The 21202-nt window shown below is 40.4% G+C and overlaps 1 protein-coding gene across 1 annotated transcript in view; it reads right to left on the bottom strand.

The window, feature by feature from the left end:
• The window catches only part of LAMC1 (laminin subunit gamma 1), a 128735-nt gene extending 116615 nt beyond the window's left edge, over positions 1–12120 (bottom strand). The window contains exon 1 of the mRNA XM_065896939.1: positions 11706–12120. Within this exon, the coding sequence (XP_065753011.1) occupies positions 11706–12120 (415 nt within the window). The remainder of the gene's footprint in view (positions 1–11705) is intronic.
• Between the last annotated feature and the right edge of the window lie 9082 nt (positions 12121–21202).

Genomic DNA, 21202 nt, shown 5'->3' with positions numbered 1-21202 from the left:
GCACCGCAACGAAGAGTAGCCCCTGCTCACCGCAACTAGAGAAAGCCTGCACACAGCAATGAAAACCCTAAAAATAAAACAGCTAAAAATAAATAAATGTATTTAAAATTTTTTTAAGTGAAAAACAATTTTTTTCATTTAAAAAAATAAAAACTTAAAAAATAAAAAAAATATAAAAAATAACAATAAAAACTTAGTGACACCAAAACAACAGGACAAGTCACCAGTCCTATCAGGATAAGGTCCATAGGAGAAGGAACCACTAGGGGGAGGAACAGCAACACTGAAGCACAGATAAACTGCTAAACCAAGGCAACTATACCCTAACTTCTTTGGTAAGAGATTAAGTAAATTAAACCAGGGCCCATCCCTAAAACATATTTTTTACAGCTTAAACTTTCCTAAGTTTCCTTCCAACTCCAAAATTATTCTAGTTAGCCACATATTCAAAAGTCCAGAGATGCCAACATTCCAGAAAACTAAAGGTCTAAATGTTGTACAGGATAGGGTCAGAAAACAAAATCCATTTCTAGATCTAATCATTTTACATTGCCAAGCTACTATAACTTATTTCTTAATAGTTTCAGATAATAAGATGATCTCAGATTTTGAGAACATCTGTGCAGACCATTCCTGTTTCTAATCAGGATTTGTGCTGCTAGAGCAGGAAAACATCATTTCCCAGTCCCTGCCAATGAACAGAGAGCTCAATAAAAGCTGTTCAACTCATTTTCATCAAGCTGTCATGACCCCCTTCTCAAAAACTGTGAAGCTCTTCTCTTGGAAAGACTTAAGATCCTTTTATTCTCTTTGAAGAAAGTTGATGGGAAAGCCCTTAGAAAATACTTATGCTTCTGTATTTTACCAACTGGCAAAGGGGGTGGGGGCATTTTAAGCCCAATACTCGGCCTCAAATGTAGCAGTGGGTGCCATTCTTCCCATAAGAAATAAAATTGAGCATGTGAATTTAAATATCATCAGTCACTAGGATGTGATGATGTAACCACATGTATCACAGAAATGCAATGTGGACAAAGCAGGTCTGTAAAGAAAGCAGGATTGTGATTCAATAATACTTAATATTGAGTTGTAGAAGCGGAGGTAGTATGCAGTGGGGGAGAAACCCAAAATACAAAATCTAAGTGGGAACCCCCTTCTTCAGAGAGGAAGCAAAAAAAAAATTTCTTTTTCTAAATTTTAAGATATCTAGGAGTCCGCTGATTGAACCTTGGCTCAGGAATGCTCTGGGGAAACTAAGGAGATAAAGAGTGAATGATAGATACACAGATAAGATAGATAGACAGAGTTGTAGATTTACAAACTAACATATACAGAAATCAAAGTGAAGGAAGTCACTTCCAAGCCTGAAAGATGAAACAGTCACAAAGAAATCTCCTGGGACCACAGTAGTTATTTATCAATCAATAAAAGGTGGTTAGACCTTTCAGTTAGCAAACCTGAACAACAAAAAGGCCACCAAGTAAGAGTAAGAATTTACTTGAAGCAGAGGAAACAAAGTAGAACCTGGAGATGGCCCTGACAGCCTTATCTTTAAGGATGTCAGATAAAGTAAGCAACTGAACTAACTCAGCCATTCTCAACAACCAGAAAGGAGTCATGGATAAGGCAGAAAGGAGATAAGGTGGCGTTCCCCTGACCACCCTTCAGGAAACAGGGTATGTGGTACACTTTTCCTATCATTAGACACTGACAAAACACAGAATCTCATTCTGAAATTCAATAAATTCCTTAGAAATTCCTAGAAGCGTTAACACCTAAATATAAAACTAGTATAAGTACCCAAAACCGAGTATTTTCCCATTGCTAACAATCCTCTGTTCTTCACAAATAAGTGCAAAGATCTTTTTAAAAGAAGCACTCCAAATCCAGAGCTCAAGCAGAGATCTGTCAGAGAAACCAGACTCAGTCCTTTGGTTTGGTATACTTTCATTTCACTTCCTAATTAAAGATCCTCTACAGTTCTCCATCACTTACCAGGCTTGTTCTAACATGGCAGAGTGGCAAGAGCATAACCTATCCACAGCAGGTCTGAATTCCAACCTAAATTCAACCTGTTCTACCTCAGAGCAGTCACCAGTCACATTACTATCCATAGGGGTAACAGTAGCTCTCAAGATTGTTTTAAGGATTCAAAGAGGCAACCGAGGGGTGCTCGACGAAAGGAAATTCACTTTCTTTTGTTGCCCAGTTTTCACGATCCGCATCTCCTCAGAACCCATCCTCCCAAGTCTCTACTACTCCATGAAAAGCAAACAATGTCTTCACCATTATCTGGTTACTCTTAGACCTTTATTCAAACAAATCACCCTTCCTGGAAAGTCCTCCATTCATGTCTACCACTCTTCAAGACCCAAGAAGCTTTTCCTGGGTGACTGCCATCGACACTCTTCGAAGTGCTTTACAGGTATTCCCTCAGCACTTTAAAAAGTTTCAACTGAATTATGTTTACTGTGCTTATATTCTCCCACTGATTGTCTGTACATGAATGTTTTTGTCTTATCCCCTCAAAACACATTACAAATCACCTGAGGATAAAGAAAGTGTTTCAACAATATTACCTACACGTTCCATATTACAATGCCCATAAGAGAAGAATTTTCTCAGCAAAGTAAGAATTTTATTTACAAAAGAACTTTGCCAACTAACTAATTAAAATCACAATCAAATAGGCTCACCTCATTTTGAGTGGGTAAGTCTTTTCACTTAGTTGGAAATACTTCATAAAATTTCATACACTTCTCTAAGAAAGCCACACAACACAGTTCAAGCTTCAGACTTATTTCTTTTTTTAAAATAAATTTATTTATTTATTTAATTTTGGCTGCATTGGGTCTCTGTTGTGGTGCACGGGCTTCTCACTGTGGTGGCTTCTCTTATTGCAGAGCACGGGCTCTAGGTGCACGGGCTTCAGCAGTTGTGGCGCACAGGCTTAGTTGCTCCGTGGCATGTCGGATCTTCCCAGACCAGGGATCAAACCTATGTCCCCTGCATTGGCAGGTGAATTCTTAACCACTGCACCACCAAGGAAGCCCCAAATGTATTATTTCTAAACGGCTCAATGAGAAGAAGCCACTATCTGGAACATGTCAAAGGAAGAAAGATGGGGTCTCCACATTATACATTTTATGCAATATATGGAATATTTTGTTTTCACTGTAGAATTTAAGTAACAAGTTTTATAAAAACCAGACATTGTAACAAAAACACATGCCACAGGGACATTCTTAGAGAACTCTCTAAACCTGCCCCCCAAAACACAAACTTACCATTTATCACTTCAAACCACCAAGCACCAACCAAATCCATCACCTGGTTAAAGGTAGTCGTGAGAAGAGCAAAGAGAACTTGCTCTTCCTGTACACCTGCCCACACTCCACTTCCTGAGACTTACCAGGAAGCTCACCTGAATGCTTTTCTGAAAGCACTCTGTAGGTACTTCAAGTAAAATCAGCTGATACCTCAATGAAAATCAGCTGGTTGGCTTGTTTTGTGTCCCTTCACTCAAAAAACATTTCTGAATGCCTACTGATGCCAGCAACTGCTGGTAGGGTAGAAAGACCGTACAAGAAATAGAACGTAGGTGATTATGTCTTAGATTCTGTGCTCTCCTATTTTAAACCAAAATCGTACTCCAAACTAACAAAATCACCTATTTATTTTTTGTATTTTAATAGGTTGAAACTTTTAATTCTTTTTTTCTAATTTGAAGAATAATTTAGATACAACAAAGTACACAAATATTAAATGTACAGCTCTGAATCTGTACATATGTATACACCTTTGTAACCTCCATGCAGGTCAAGATACAGAACGTAAAGTGGGAACTACAAAGGAGAAAAAAAAGGACTGATTACTAGCTGTGTCTCTGAAAACACTGACAGGCATCTCTGTAGTCACTGCGTTGGGCAATCGCTCTGGTTAGCAGAAACCTTCACATACAATGTGATTTATCATCACGAACAAAATTCATTGAGTCCCTAACTCTATACTCTATACAGTAGAGTAACTCTATACAATACCACTTGTATTTTTTATTTCAAGAAATTTAAAAAAAATGTGAAGGCTGATTCTGAATCCTTATTTCCAAAAACTTCCAAAACAAAAAGAAGATAAAATAACAAAAAAAAAAAAACACAAAACAAGACGATACAGCAAAAATCCAATGTTGACTGCAATATAATAGGAAGCAGCCATGCAGTCGGAAACAAAGAGTAAAAGGAGGGAGCTGAGGGACTAAAACTCCTAAAGTTTTAAAAGAAATAATGTAAATCCCCTAATTCATCTCCCAGCCTTGCCACAAAAGATCTGAGAGCGCCATTGTCTAAGAAAGAGATAAGTCTGCTTTATTTTATTTCATGAATATGTAGCTGCATAGGGCACCAGGCTGACTGGACCCAGTTATTTTAGGCTGGCCTCCTGGAAGAGCCCATGGAAAGAAAAGCAGATGTACTTAATTAGTGTCACCACAGTCTGGTACAATACTCTAAAACCTCAGTGACATTTCTATAAATGAGTTTTCTGCTAACCCCATTTAGCAAGCTGTCCGTTTTAGGCCCACATGAGCCAACATCTAACTTTATCATTTTAGAAGAAAGGAGATGCTTGCAAATCTTAGCAAGGCCCTCTTACAAATCTTAGGGCAAGAAACAGGCAAAGTAATAGAACCGGCACACAGTCATCTTGAAATTTTATCCTTTGACAATTTAAGATAAGGGACAGATTAATCCCTTATTTTAAAAAATCCTCTCTGGAATTTTGGGCAGTAAAAATAAACAAACAGTTCTGCTCTAAACTTTGACACTTTTCCCTAAAACTCAAACAGACCAGCAGTGGAGCTGTCAGTTAAGAATAGCTGGAAACAAGCAACAAGGGAAGAAGCATCTGTTGGTTCTGCTGCCTGTTAAATCTAGACAAATAAGTGGTTATTATTCATCTGTCTAACCACTTTAATGCGGTTCTTCACTACCCTGCAGAGAAGGCACACCTCAGTATGCCAGTCTCCTGAGTGTACCCATAAATTAAATAAACTAAAAACGATGCCACACAATAAGCAAATAAGATGTTTCACTGCAACCCTTCTCCACAACTGCTTAATAATACCCTTTTAGAGTCTATTTCAACAACAAACATGTGAATATACATTTTAAAATAAAATTTATGTCCATTTCTAAGGAAAAAACACACAACATTAAAATTTCAGAAACATATTCACATGTGAGATTCAAACCTATGTAATTTACTCATAAAATTTATCCAGCTGACTTCAAATCATATAAAAGCCTAATTTTTACACCAAAAAAGGACAGTCACAGATCTTTCGATTCCATATCAGTTCCATACCCAACTTAGTACTTTTTTATAAAGCTACAGAAATAAAACAACCAGGTACCACATTCACAGTGGCATAAATCTCAAAAACATGGAGAGATGGCACTGATAAAAATAAACTCAAGTTCAAAAGTGTTACTGAGAAGAATACAAATTAATGTGCAGTGTTCTGGGACTTCTTATAATTCAGGCATTCATTTATTTACTCACTCTTCATATATTTACTGAACACTATGCCAGACACATTGTTAAGCAGTGGGGATACAAACCCTCCAGCCTCCCTCCAAACGGTAAGTTAAGTGAATGCTTTCTGTGTGTGCACCTTTTACCTAAAAACTTATATAATAACTTATATTAAAAAACTTATATAATAAAACTTATATAATGTTATATAATAACACTGAATGTATCGGTCTAGAGCAGAGGTCACCAAACTTGTCCTGTAGAGGGTCAGAGAGTAAACATTTTAGGCTTTGTGGGCCAGGACTAATTGTTACAATTACTCAACTCTGCCTTTCTAGTGCAAAATCAGCCAGAGACAGTATGGTAATAAATGAACTTGACTGTGTTTCAATAAAACTTTATGGATACTAAAATTTGAATTTGATATAATTTTCACATCATAAAGTATTTTTCTTCTTTTGATTTTTCAACCAATTAAACATGTAAAAACCATTCTTAGCTCATCGCCCATACAAAAATAGGTGGCAGCCCAGGGCTGGATTTAGTCTGTGGGCTATAATTTGCCTACCCCCAGGCTAGAGACCTAGGTCTCCACATCTAAGCCACAAGTTCCATGAGGTCAGGGCAATGTCCAATGAATCATTATACACCCAGGAATCTGTATGGTGCTGAGGCATAGCAAGCAATTAACTCATGTTAGTTATATTCAACTAAACTAAAAAGATGACTAAGTCCCCGACCCTGCCTTCAAAGACCTCATGGTCTAGAAGTGGAGACAGACAAGTAAAGAAACAAGACAATACCATGTGATAAATGCTATGGTAGATACCTACAGGGTGGTTTGAGTGGACACCTAATCCAGGCCAGGGAGAAAGAAACTGGGGAAGGATTCCTGAAGGTGATGACACCTGGAAGAAGTGTTCCAAACCAAAGAAACAGCCCTTCAAGCACATGAAATGACAAAAGATAAGCCTAGAGGTTATAAAGGTCCGGATCCTAAAGTACCTTATACACCACGCCAAGGCATCTGGACTTTATCCTAAAGGCTTGAGGAATCACTGCAGAATTTTTAGCTGGAAAACGATATCATCAGATTTGCATTTTAGAACCATTGCTCAGTCCAAAGCGATGGCTGCCTGAATAGAAAGAGCAAAACTGGAGGCAGAAAGACAACCAATTCGTTAGCAAGATGTTGCAGTAATCAAGGTGAAATTCCATGGGGGGTTACAGTAAAGCAGATATAAAGATAAGGATCCAAGAGACATATGGCTGGATACAGGAAGTGAGAGTGGAGTCTTGGGCAGATTGTAACAAGGATGGGTGGGAAAGAGGGTGGAGTTACAGCTGCCCAGAGACCCAGCAGCAGATGCTATCTGCTGGCCAAACAGAGTAATCTTTACTGATGAAAGCCTATGAAGCATGGTTCTTGGCAAAATATTGGTTGAGAGCCTCAGGAATAAACAGTAGTGCTGTTCATTAAGATGCAGCTTTGAACTGGATAAGACAATAAGAAATGAATTTAGTTTTGGACATGGCCTCTGGACATAGCAAACTGACCGTGTCCCACATGGAGAAAAAGCTGTCCTGAAGATACAAATTTAGAATTTATTGATTTGCAAATAGTAATGGAAGCCTTGAGATTTAGAGGACTTCATTGAGGAAGAGTGAGTAGCATGAAAAAAAAAAAAGGAATCGAGAAACATAAGTGAAAAGGAACAGAGGGAACAGGAGGAAAACCAAGGGAGTCTAGTATCTCTGAATCAGTATGTACATGAACTTGTATTGATATTTTAAAGTTGCCCTGGAATAAACTAGTCATTCTTTTGAGAGATTTGTTAGAGAAACGAAGAACTGCAGGAGCTAGTATGTTTGACTGAGTCAAAAACCTAACTCCACCATAATTCTTGGCAAATCACAACCTCAGGACCCCATCTTTGCCTTCCCTCACTGAGTTATGAAAATCTAATCAGTGATAAACTGGAGGCTTTATAAACTGTAAAATATTATAAAGGAACTCCTGATTTATTATTGTAATGTCATTACATCTGGGTATGAAAATTCCATCTAACAGAGTATAAACTTCTGAAGAATGGACCTTCAATCTTCTACACCTTTCTATCAGGTACTGCACCACGTATTTAGTAGGCATTTAAAATATGTTTGCAGAATATTTGGGAGTAACGTGAGAATGTATGCACAGGGAAAGGAGTGCATAGCAAAAGGCATGTCCAACTTCCTAAAAGGATTTAGAATTGAAATAGTCAAACTTTATCCCTCCCACAAATGTGGCCAATGACAAAATAATGGGGGGAGGGGAGCTCATAGTTCCAAACTTTCTCCTAATGTGTAAACTGTTTTTCTGAATGCTTTAGAAACATGAAAAAGGTATTTACGGGAAAAGCAGTGAATTGTAGAACAGGAAAACAGCCAACAAGCAACTTTATAAAACTGTGTTCACCAACTGCTGGCCACTAAAGAAGAACTCCTTAACTCCTCAAGTTGAAACCTGCAAAATGTAAATCAGGCCTTTGTAAGACAAACTAAAATAGTGTCCCCTCAGGGTGCACAAATACCACAGTGAAGTCACCAGAGTTCTAAGAGTCAGAACCTACCTCGCAAAGATATTCCCAGGAAAAAAATTTGCTGTTTGTTTCATGTTAAATACACAGTAAGAGGACCAAACAGAATAAAATGTAATACCCTTATATAGCAATTATTGTGATTTAGACACACAAAAACAATATTTAGATACAGCTTAAAAGTGTCATTTAATCACTGCTTGTTCCTAAAGCTTATAAGGAGCTTGGACACCAATCTGGCAGGCTGGACACCCAGTCTGCCAAGTTTTCATCTACAGTGACTATCAAGTTAATTAAAGGGGCTGTTTAATAAAAGGCAAATCCTCAGATGCAATCTTACTATCAACTACTCTGATGATAAGGATAAAACTTATTATAAAACACAAAAGCCAGACTTTTAAAAAGCAGTTGAATAATTCATATAGGAGTTAGGAGAGAAGATCCAGAAGTGAAAGGCAAAATAAGAAAGACTTCTTTTTAGAAAAGGATGCCTTGCTGAGATTTCTCTCCTCAATGGGCAGAAAATAACAGTTCTGATGTCCACAGCAACTTTAACTCATTATATCTAAGTATACATTGCACCCTGTACCCTGGATAACTGTAAATGGTGCTTAAGACATGGCTGCTTACAGAAACAATGCTGATTTTCCTGGCTTTTGTACAAGTGATGATAATGGTACAATCACCTAATTTGTACTTGCCATCTGTTAAAATATGCCTCACCCCCCAAAAAAGGTACCAGTTAAAATGATCGTGTAATTTTATACATACATGTGTATGCATGAAATGTTTCTGGAAGGTTACGTACAAAATTGTGAGCGACAGTCTCTAGGGCAACTTAGCAAATGGAGATGAAGAGACTCACTAGTCATTATACTGTTTTAATTCACTATGTCATGTTTTACTTTTACAATAAAAAAAGTCTTAGGATCACTGGCAAAATATGTATATTTCTTGTGACAACTTAACTGTGATCTGACTTTGCTTATTTTAAAGTTTACTGTGCTTAAAGTTCAACATCAAAAGGAAGGCTACAAAAGTGGTGGCTAGACCTAGTTCTTTCACACTGCTCCCTTCGAGTTTCACATGCTCTGTAAGGGCAAAGCGCAGTATGCATCACTTGTTTAAGGGTATGTGAAATTTGAACTGGATGGGAGATTTAATAGATGCACAAACAGTCATGGTCCTTGAATTCATGGGAAATAATTAGTTAGCTAGAGCCCATGGAGTAACTGCAGTTAGGGAGTGAATGTGCTGAATATCAAAACACACAATAATACATAAAGCCCTGCCTATCTGTTGTTAAGTTATAGATCATAACATTCATGAATACATATATCCTTGTCATGAAAAAAGAGAGGGGACAGAGATTGAGACATCAACGCCACTACACACAAATCTCCCTCCCCTTCCCCATCTTCTCCACACACAGTTTCCTCCAGGACATCATTTATGATGGCACAACAAGTACAATAACTTCTAGTCAAGTTTTTAGAAATTTTCTATCTAAAAATCTTCAAGTAAATGTTCTTACAGTATTTGTATGAAAACTATTTTAAATCACTTTTATTTACTTAAAAGTTTTAAATCTATAGTTTTATGAACTTCATTTAGCAAGAATGTTACCAAAAACTGAAGAATTTTTCAGCAAAACAAGTTCAAGCACATATAACATTTTCAGAGTAAAAAGTCTTTCGAGCTTTTTAATCACTAGGACCCAAAGCTCATATATCGGCCTCCCAGTAGTAGCAACCTAACTTGACGGATACTATCTTACCTAACACATTATCTTTGTAATAGAGAAGTAATCACCGAGTAATCTACCTTCCTCTACCATCACCTGAAGTAACCTTTTGCTACATAGTGCTCACAGCAGAAAATTCAGAAGGTCCAGATTGACAGCCCTATCTTTACCTATATAAGAGATTCTTATTCAGAAATTTTCAGTTGAATCTCAGGCATTTGAGACATCAAGGCTGTGCTTTTGCTTTGAAATTTTTAATATTTCAAAACAGATAAAATAAATAAGACACTGTAGGCATTCAAAATTCAACACAGAAGCTTTAAAAAGACAAAAAAAAATTTTTTAATAATTGGATAAAAGTTTCAAAACTAATCTTGGCCAAGTTTAAAAATACAACACTTAGGAGAAAAGTGATAAAGAGCATCCCCACAAAGTCTTAGGAGGCCCTAGGTCTCTTGCAGAATCTTTAGAAAGGCACCTGTTCCAAGATACTGCTTAGTTCCATGTTTCCAATACCTTTGAAAAACTGAACTCAGTTTATTTCTTCCACCTCTGAAAAACAGGTGCCTTAGAGTTCCAGTTTATGAACTTACTTTTGAAAAGTTTCATCTTCCTAATAACTTGTCTACAAATAAAATGATATTTACTACAAAGGTGCTAAATACTGTTTTTCTAAAACTTGCTCCACACACAGTAATTTAACTCCACTTTTCAAAGTACTTTCTCTAGAATCTTGATGCTTTCATAAAATTGAATGTATCAGAGAGCAGTGGAAAGAAAAATACAAAAACCACGACCAAAAGAACCATGTGCCTACCAAACGTTCCTTTCGAAGATTCCCCAAATAATGTTACTAGCCTTATAGAATTATACTGCTTTGATAGAAGAATGGCTTGGCACGCTGTTCACTCTGGAAGTTCATTACTACCAGCTACTGGTCTGCAACGGGACTGAAGCTCTGCCCCTCAAGGCCAGTTTCTCATGCATGTTACTCTGTTAAACACAATAATGAATCATTCTGCTTGTTTGTATATTTCAACGATGAAGAAAAACTGACCCAGATCAAACATGATTTTTAATACTCGGGGATAAACACATGTCCATCCTCATCCACCACCCAGCAATGAAGTTTTCTATACATCCCTTTCCTGATTGCTAAAAGGTCACTTACACATGCTTCTACACTTGCTTTGAATCAAAGCAAAAGGAAAGACAGTGAGGAGAGCCTTTTTACTCAGGGACAAAACTGTACCCAACAATTACAGTGAGTGCAGATACTTCCTTTTGTTTTGTCTGTACCAGGATTATCAGTGAAATCGCTCTGTGGCCCTTAATTAAAGCTGAACAACTTTAAAGAACAATAACTTTAAAAGTGAACTTCTATTTTAATTACACATAGGCAACAGCGGTAGTAAAGTCATTTGCTCCCCTCAAATCCCCTTAACTTAGACCCTTTCCTCTCTAGCTTATTCAGCAAACAGCAATCACCCTCAACCCTGGAGAGAAAGTCTTTTAAACAAGGTAAAAGTGCTAAAGGTTGACAAGCGAGGAGGGGGCGTTCTGATTAACGCTTCAGGAAAGAGGGACCAAAACAGCCGAAATGGCGAATAATCAAGGGGGCGAAAATCCGGCTAAGTTATTTATAGACTAGGAAAGCAAACAGAGAGAGATGCTGGCGGGAAGCATCTTGGCTCGCGGGATGTTAAGTGCTAGATCTAGTTTAGAAGTTGGAGATGGGAATTTCTATATGGCCCATGCTGGGGAGCAGAGAGCCACCACGCGTCTGTTTGGTCCCCGCAGACTGGGTGAGGGGGTGAGCAGTAGTAGGGGATGGGGCTGTCACCGCTTACCCAGATGCAGCGTGAGGTTGATGGAGTTGGGGTACTGCACCCCGGCCAGCATGGTCTGGCTCTGCCACCAGGTGGTGTCGGCCTGGTTGTTGTAGTCCGTCAGGAAGGCTGCCCCGTGCTGCAGGTGGGGCTGCCCGGCGTCGCACAGGTGACAGGACTTGGTGACCCCGGTCACCCCGGTCTGCACACAGTACTCCTCGGGCGGAGTCCCGCACGTGTTGGTGGCCACCACGGTCACGTTGAAGGCGGCGTTGACGAATTCGGGCATGCAGCGCTGCGACCGCCCGCCCTCGTCCGTGCACTCGTCCATGGCTGCCCGGGCGCAGCCGGCCGCAGCGGCCGCCAGCACAGCCAACACCCGCCAGAGGCCGCCCCGCGGCCGCAGCGCCGGCGCGGCCGGTTTGCTGCCCCTCATCCCGCCGCCCGCGCGCTGGGCCACGGCAAAGGCAAGAGCGCGGGCGCGTTCCTCTCGTGCAGCGGCGTCCCTCGGAGGCCGCTCAGCGGGCTGAGCCTCGGGGCCCAGTGGCCGGACTCTCCGGACGGGCGGTGGCGGCGGCTCGCGGCGGAGAGGCGGTCCGGAGGGCGCCCCTGGCGAGAACTACGCGGCTCGCTAACCACTGCCCCGCACGCCGCCTCCGCGCCTCCCTCTCCCACCCGGGACACAGCCGGCACTCGCCACCGACCCCCGACTTCCGAGCGCGTACCCGAGCGCGCGCCCCCGGGGAGGAAGGAGCAGGGGGTGGGATCGGCAGAGTGGGGTGGGGTCTGCCGAGAAAGCCCAACCCCGGCGTCCTCTCAGTAGCTCCCGCGGCCCCCGTAGCCGCTCCCCGGCTCTCCACGCGCGGTGGACTGCGCGTCCGCCCCGGCAACTCGCGGCGGCGGCGGCGGCGGCGGCAGCGGCGGGGGCGGTGACATCTCGCGCTCGAGCCCGCGGCGCGCGATCGGCGGGGGAGGGGCTTTGAGGGGCGCGAGGGGTGGGCGGGGAGCGGGAGGAGAGGGGAGGGAGGGGCGGCAGGGCGGTGCATGCTGGGAGGGAAAGGAAGGCATCGGAGAGGCAGCTCCCAGCCGGGAGGTGGATGCCGGGGTTCCCTGGCGCCGAGTCCCCGGAAGACTCGGGATTAGGGGAGCGGGTAATGGAGGGGGCCTTAAAGGGGCGACGCCGGAGGGGTGAGGTCGCTCGGAGTCGGCCTTTGGGCCCCACACCGGTCTGGGCCGCAAGAGCGCGGTTCCCCGCCCCGCCAGGTGTCAGTCCTTGCGTCCAGCCGGCAGCACCCCGGGCCAGGGACCAAAGGGACCCGATCGATGGTGGGCACTGCCCGCAGTGCTTCGCCCCAGCCGGCCGCCCCGGGAATGCCCCCTGCCGCTCGGGGTCGGCTCCAGCTCTTTCCGAGGAGTGGTCCCGGGGTGTCAGGGGGCTGACATGGTGGTCCCCGGAGAATATAGGGCCTGGTCGCCGCATCATAATGTTTTCTGAAGCGATTTCCTGCCTCTGAATTAAAGTGTAACCAGTCGTTTAAAAGGCGCAAGGAAGGAAGTGAAAAGGCTGGGAATGGAATGACATTTTTCCCCTGGGTACGGAGACCCACTGCGAAATTCTTCCACTGTGTTGTTTATGTTCCCCAGCTTGCCTTTAAAAGACTCGAAATTATCTGGATCTGACATCCTCCTTTTCGGGCCTGCTGAGTCACGGAATATTCTCCGTGCCAGGATGACTCAGTTCACAGAACCTGAGCCAGAAGATCATGAGGTTTAGTCCGAGATCCGAACCTGGGCACTTAACCAGTGCTGATAACGACAAGCAAAGACGCGAAGGGAGGGTGCCATAAAAGTGGATGGCCCGAGTCACCATCGAGACACCTTTGGAGTCCCCAGGCAAAGTGGGTGTACGTTGGGGATGCTCCTGAGGCAGTTTTTTCTTTTTCTTGTTTTTTTTTTTTTTAACTATTCAAGCTCGTTAACAGTAAAGTGAGAATGATAAATATACACCGGGGGCGGAAGGCGGGGGTGGAAAATACCTAGTTTTGGACCCAGTAGTCCCGTCAAGAGAGGGATGGTGAGGATGTGAAATAATGAAATAAGTAAATGTTAGGTTACTATGGTTGGGGTCAGTGTTAACTCTAGGAGGACCTTAAGGATAATGGTTTGGGGGAGGGGAGCAGACTAGGGGACTTGTCAAATGGTGAGCTTGGTTAGCAAATACAAGGATCACTTATATTGGTAGTTTATTTGATGAGATGGGTGGAGATCATGCATGACTCAGAGTCTCTAACTCCTCGCCCCCTGGCATCTACTCTTTGGGAAAGTTATGGAGCTGTGGGTAACAATGTTTTAATCCTTTCACGTGTGAGTGGAAGCAAAATAAATTTATTCATTTATACCTAGAGGGGATGCTATTCTCTCTCAGTCCTTGATTGTTCTTGGGAACAAAGGAGGGCATACAGGACAAAGATAAGATGTTAGCTGTAAAAAAAGCTACAGATATTTTAATAACTATATTTAAATGCATGTATTAATACATTTGCCTGATAAATTTTCAGTATTTTATTAGGTATTGGCAAACCAAACAGTGGTCTCCTTTCGTTTTCCACCAGGTCAAGAGTTGGGTAAGGAGACCCCAAAGGCGGCAAATCAACATAAATGTTTCTTTGTCACTGCTCCCTTTTAGGTTCTAATGTCCAAGGGTTAACTACAAGCTCTTACTTATGCTTACCTACCCCACTGTTTCATTACCAGAACCTCATGTGGTATTTGTAAAGCACATAAAGAGACTTTGAATTGATTTCTGAATTGTATTGCTCATCATGAGAGTGTGACATGGAGATATCTATTTTGAAGCGAGATAAGAATGTAACCAGTGTGCTTGATGATAAAAAATTTTGCTCCATTGTCTGAATCCTGATTCAAACAAACTAATGGTTAAAACAAAATTTTTAAGACAATTTGGGAAACTCAAACACTAATTAGATCTTTGATGATAACAAATTAAGTATTTACCTGGAGATGCCACTGTTGACTAAATAGCCTTGGGTGTGTTTTTTTTTTTAAGTGAGAGTGAGATTTTCTTTACTTCAAGTTGCCCTGGTTTTTTTTCAAAAAATTCCGGAGCCCTTAATACATGTTCTTAGCTGCTGGAAGCTCCATTATTTGGTGAACAAATGTGGTGTTTAGAAGAAAAACGTCAAGGTGTGGGAGAAATGGGTTCAGATCCCTCAAAAGATGATCTTAGTGCCTAATCACCAGTGCCTCTATGCTGAAAGAAAGGTAGGATGAGGGAATGTAGTCGTTTATTGTACATACAAAAGACCTCCAAAAAAATTTTTTTAATTCCACTTAGAATTTCAGAGAAAAGAGCTTTCCCCATCAGGATCTGTATACTCAATTTCAAGGGAGGATGCTGATTTCCCTGACTTGGGTCACTGCAAATTCCTGAGCATACCCATCCCTAGTGAGGGGAATAGAGTAATGTGATTAAGCAGCCCACCAGAAAACCATGGAGTTTAGGAAAAGCAGTTCTCCAAGGAAACACGTTGCTGTTGCTAGAAGGTGGCAGGTTGCAAGGCAGAAAAAAAAAAAACACAAGATGCCCACTACATCAAGACTGAGACTATGTCATATAATTAGAAAAATAATTTAAAATGTTGTATTGACCTTTTCAGATTGCCACTTGGCCCTTTTTTATCCTTTTATAATTACCAATGTGTTTATTTTTCCATTCCTTGGTCTTTTTGACCTTGTTTCCCTATATTCTTCCCAAGCCTAAACACCACTATACTATAAGCTTTATCTTTTATATTTAGCATGCAACTTAAAGATAACAGTTACAATTAATTACATAATGATGTTAGTCTATATTTACATTCTGTTTTATACTTTTCAAAATGTAATAACTCTGAAGCAAAGAGTATTAATTGTGTAGAGTTGAGGAAACAGGATCAAAGAGAATAAGTTACAGCAAAGTCAAAAGAGGAGCCTGCACTTTGTGGCTCCCTGTCTAGTATTGTTTTCTTTTCTGTGTGTAAAGATCATTGTAGAGAAGAGGGAAAAGGAAGAGCTTTCCCAAACTTCCAAGGTTTTGAGGTTGTCAAATGAGAATTTTTAATTAGGTGAAAATAAATATGATACTAGAAGAGAATTACAATATCCCTTTTCAAAGTTACGCTAACTACCCATGATTCTTGGTGTTAGGTTTATAGATCCTGCTTGGGTCCTTGGTACAGGTCCAAGCATAACAAGATAATATATCATTGTGGCAAGGTTCAGGTGAAGACAGGATTCCTCTTATATGAGGTAAAGCCCATCCTTCCCATCTAGCCCCCCATACCCAATTTAAGCCATCTTTACATTGTGATACTAGTTTTAAAAGGAAGAGAGGGAAAAAAAGGACACATAATACATAAGATTTAAACTAGAATTTTCTTATTATAAAGACAATTTTAAAAAGAAATATTTCCGGGGCTTCCCTGTTGGCGCAGTGGTTGAGAATCCTCCTGCCAATGCAGCGGGCATGGGCTCGAGCCCTGGTCCGGGAAGATCCCACATGCTGCGGAGCAACTAAGCCCGTGCGCCACAACTACTGAGCCTGCGCTCTACAGCCCACAAGCCACAACTACTGAAGCCTGTGCGCTTAGAGTCCGTGCTCCACAACAAGAGAAGCCACTGCAATGAGAAGCCCACGCACCGCAATGAAGAGTAGCCCCCGCTCGCCACAACTAGAGAAACTCCACATGCAGCAACCAAGACCAAGGCAGCCAAAAATAAATAAATAAAAAACAAATTTATGAAAAAAAAATATTTCCAAAAGTTAGGAGCAAAGTCGAACCCCTCCCCCACCCAAAATCTTCCCATCAAAAGAACAGAAAACTTCACATCTCAAAAATTGTATTATTCTGCTAACCAGATGTGGAACGCATCCTACTGTACAGAACAGAGGGATAAATAATCTTTTATACACAGATGAAATGGATTGATTGTGGGAACTCAGAATGTCTTTAATAAGTTGTTGACCGATAGTGGTTAAATACGGTTAGAAAGGGTAATTCTTTCAAAACCAAAGTTATTATTGGTAGTTTTCTCCCAACATTTAATCGCATTATAGTTCATTACCTCATTCAATTACTTGGATATATAGTGCAACAATTTTTTGGAGGATGTGCCTAGAAATTTTATTGTTCAAAATTAGAAGTTCACAGCTCTTTGAGCAAAACTCTCTTTGGGGTATGGTAATACCAGCTTTAAATTTTTTTCTCATTGAATTTGTTATAGTCCTCATAAAGAGCTCAAGGGCCTCCATCTCTAGTTTATATATGCATTTGAACAAATACTAAATTACTTTGTCCTTCCACCCAAGTTTTGTTTATTGTAACAACCAAATTAAAGCAAGATTTTAAAAACTTCATCCATAATTATACTACACTAAAATGACTTTTCTTTTATCAGAACTCCCTCTCCTGGTCCTAATCATTCTTTTATTTTAATGGACATCTTTTATTGAAGTACAGTTTACATGCAAAAAACACACAAATTCCAGGGTATAGTTCAGTAGTTCATATCACGAAGTGCACACACTTCTGTAATCACTACCCAGGTCCAGAAATAGAATATTGCCCTAACCTAAAAGCTCCATCATGTCCCCTGACAATCCGTATCCCTCCTTTCTCCCCAAATGTAGCTTCTATCCTTACTTCTGTCACCATAGATTAGTTTTGCTTGTTTTCAAATGCTATTTAAATTAAATCACACAGTATGTGTTTTGTGTGGGGGTGGCTTCTTTGATCAATATTGTGTTCTTGATATGAATCCATCATGTATGTAGCAATAGTTCACTATTTTTCTTTCTTGTGTCATATTATATTGTATAAATAAACTGTAATTTGTTCATTCTATAATTGGTGGACATTTCAGTCATTTTCAATCGGGGCTATTATGAATAATGTTACCATCAAAATTTTTGCCCTTTGGAAATACACACACTTTTGTGAATACAGACCTAGAAATGGAATTCCTGGGTCATAGGATTAGGCATATATTCAAATTTAGTAGATATCACCAAACCGTTTTCCAAACTAGTTGTGCCAATATTCCCTCCCACCAACTGTGTATGAGGGTTGTAGTTGCACCATATCCTCAGGAATACTTGGTATTGTCAGTCTTTTTAATCTATTCTAGGCTAACATTATTATGGTATTGGTGCAGAGCTTGAGAGCCTCTCATTCTGGTTTGTATATGTATTTGAACAAATGATGACTTATTTGTATCATTGGGTGTGTAGTATTGAACTGTGGCTTTAATTTCTAATTCCTTGATTACTGATTAGACCAACACCTTTTTCATATATTTATTAGCGATTTGGGTATTCTTTTTTGTACATTTTTTCTTTTTTTTGCTCATTTTTCTGTTGAGTTGACTGTCTTCTTCCTATTGATATTCTTTATACATTTGAATATAGGCCCCTTTTCTGGTTCTGTGTGTTGCAAATATCTTCCTTCACTCTGGTTTGTTAGTAGTGTCTCTCCTTTTTAAACTTTTATTATCAAAAATACAAATATAAATAAAAGTGGAGAGAATTACACAGTGAAACCCCAGCTTCAAAAAAGATTTTTTGATTTAAGACCGATCTTATTTCAGCTATATTTCCTCATTTCTCCCCAACCCCACTTCCATCACCACTTAATTATTTTGAAGCAAATTCACAGATACTATACTATTTTTTTCTTCCAGTTTTTATTAAGATAAAAATGATATAGAGCACTGTATAAGTTTAAGGTGTACAGCGTAATGATTTGACTTATACCCACAATAAGTTGAGTGAATATCCAACATCTCATATAGATACAAAATGAAAAAAATAGAAAAAAAACATGTTTTCTTTGTGATGAGAACTCAGGATTTTTCTCTTAACAACTTTCATTATAACATACAGCAGGGTTAATTATATTATTAATTATATTGTATTTAGATGCTCTTATGATGGGTGCATACATACTTACAAGTATTATATCTTCTTGGATTGATCTCTTTATTGTTTTGTAATGTCTTTCTTTGTCTCGTTACACTCTTTGTTTTAAAGTCTCTTTTGTCTTATGTAAGTATTGCTACCCCAGCTTTCTTCTTATTTCCATTTTCATGGAATGCCTTTTTCCATACTCTCACTTTCAGTCTGTGTGTGTCTTTAGATCTACAGTGAGTCTCTTATAGGCAGCACGTATCTTGTGTTTGTATCTTGGTCTTATGTTTGTATGCATCCAGCCACTCTGTATTTGACTGGAGCATTTAGTCCTTTTCATTTAAAATATTGATAGGTATGAGCTTATTGCCATTTTGTTAATTATTTTGGGGTTGTTTTGTAGTTCTTTGTTGTTCCTTTCTTCTTCTTTTGCTCTCTTCCCTTGTGATTGGATGACTATCTTTAGTGTTATGTTTAGATTCATTTCTCTTTCTTTGTGTATCTAGTATAGATATTTTGTTTTGTTTTGTTTTTTGCGGTACGCGGGCCTCTCACCGTTGTGGCCTCTCCTGTCGCAGAGCACAGGCTCCGGACACGCAGACTCAGCGGCCATGGCTCACGGGCCCAGCGCTCCGCGGCACGTGGGATCTTCCCGAACCAGGGCACGAACCCATGTCCCCTGCATTGGCAGGCGGACTCTCAACCACTGCGCCACCAGGGAAGCCCTAGTATAGATTTTTGTTTTGTGGTTACCAAGAAGTATATATATACTGACCTATGTACATATACATACATGATTATTTTTAGTTGCTGATCTCTTAAGTTTAATGCATTTTAACAACCGTGCATATTTACTCCCCTCCCCATGTTTTTCTGTGACATCATGTTCTACATCCTTTTATTTTAATGTATCCCTTACCTACTTCTTGTGGATATAGATGATTTTACTACCTTTATCTTTTCATCTGTTAAACTTGTACATTGTTGGTTTACTAACTTTATTGTATATTTGCCTTTACCAATGAGGATTTTCTTTTCATAATTTTCATATTTCTAGTTGTGGGCTTTTCTTTTCTGACTAGAGAATTCCCTTTAACATTTCTTCTTCATGGTGCTGAACTCTTTTAGCTTTTGCTTATCTGTAAAACTTTTGATCTCTCCTTCAAATCTGAATGAAAGCCTTGATGGGTAGAGTATTTCTGGTCATAGATTTTTCCATTTCATTCCTTTATATCATGCCACTTCCTTCTGGCCTGCAGAGTTTTGGGTGAAAAGTCAGCCCATAGCCTTATGGGAGTTCCCTTGTACATAACGTGTTGCTTTTCCCTTGCTGCTTTTAATATTCTCTCTTTATTTTTAATTTTTGCCATGTATATATATATTATGTCCAATTTTTTGGACATAATGTCCTAGTGTGGTCCTCTTTGGGTTGATCCTGTTTAGGACTCTGTGCTTCCTGGACCTGAATATCTGTTTCCTTTCCCAGGTTAGGGAAGTTTTCAGTTATCATGTCTTCAAATACGCTCTCCACACCTTTCTCTCTCTCTTTTCCTTCTGGGACCCCTTTAATGCAAATGTTGGTATGTTTGATGTTGTCTCTGGGGTCTCTTAAATTGTCCTCATTAACAATTTTTTTTTCTCTTCAGCTTCAGTGATTTCCACTACTCTATCTTACAGTTCGCTGATCCATTCCTCTGTATCATCTAATCTACTGTTGATTCCTTCTACTGTATTTCTTATTTCAATTATTGTATCCTTCAGCTCTGTTTGGTTCTTCTTTATATTTTCTAACTCTTTGTTAAAAACTTCTAACTTCTCGCTTTATTCATCCATTCTTCTCCTGAGTTCTTTGTTTCTTTGAGCATCTTTGTGACCATTATCTTGAACTCTTTATCAGGTAGATTGCTTATCTTCATTTCACTTAGTTATTCTGGGATTTTATCTTGTTCCTTGTTTGGAACATACTCCTCTGTCACCTCATTTTGCCTAATTCACTGTTTTTATTTCTATGTGTTTAGTAGATTGGTTATGTTTTCTGACCTTGACGAAGTGACCTTTTGTAGAAAACATCCTGTGCTTCCCAGCAGCATACTCCCCTCTGGTCACCAGAGGTATATGCTCTAGGGGTGCCCCTGTGTGGGCTGCATGGACCCTTCTGTTGTAGGGGCAGACTACTGTGGGAGGTATGGTAGGTGAGACTGGCCCCTGGTTTGTTTGGTTGTCAGACTCTGCCTTATATGGAGACTGTCAGATGCTGGTAATCGGGGCCAGGTCTCACCATGGATGGTTGAGGGGCTGAGGTTCCTAGATCTAGCATTAGCTTGCAGGTGGGTGAGGCTAGTTTCTCTTACAGCTGGCCGCAGGGTCCAGGGTGCCCCAAAGCTGGTGTCAGCTCACTGGTAAGTAGGGCCAGATACTGGGGCAACTAGCTGAGAGGCCCAAGGTGTCTTGGAGCTAGTGCCATCCCACTACTGGGTAATGCCAGGTCCTGGGATTTCTGCCTGCAGGGCCCTGGGGGTCCCAGAGTTGGTCTCAGCCTGCTGCTTGGTGGGGC

The sequence above is a fragment of the Phocoena phocoena genome, chromosome 1 (assembly GCF_963924675.1).
Source record: "Phocoena phocoena chromosome 1, mPhoPho1.1, whole genome shotgun sequence".
Classification (NCBI taxonomy): domain Eukaryota; kingdom Metazoa; phylum Chordata; class Mammalia; order Artiodactyla; family Phocoenidae; genus Phocoena; species Phocoena phocoena.
Note: the sequence above shows the minus strand (reverse complement) of the source record. Positions and strands in the feature narration are given on the sequence as shown.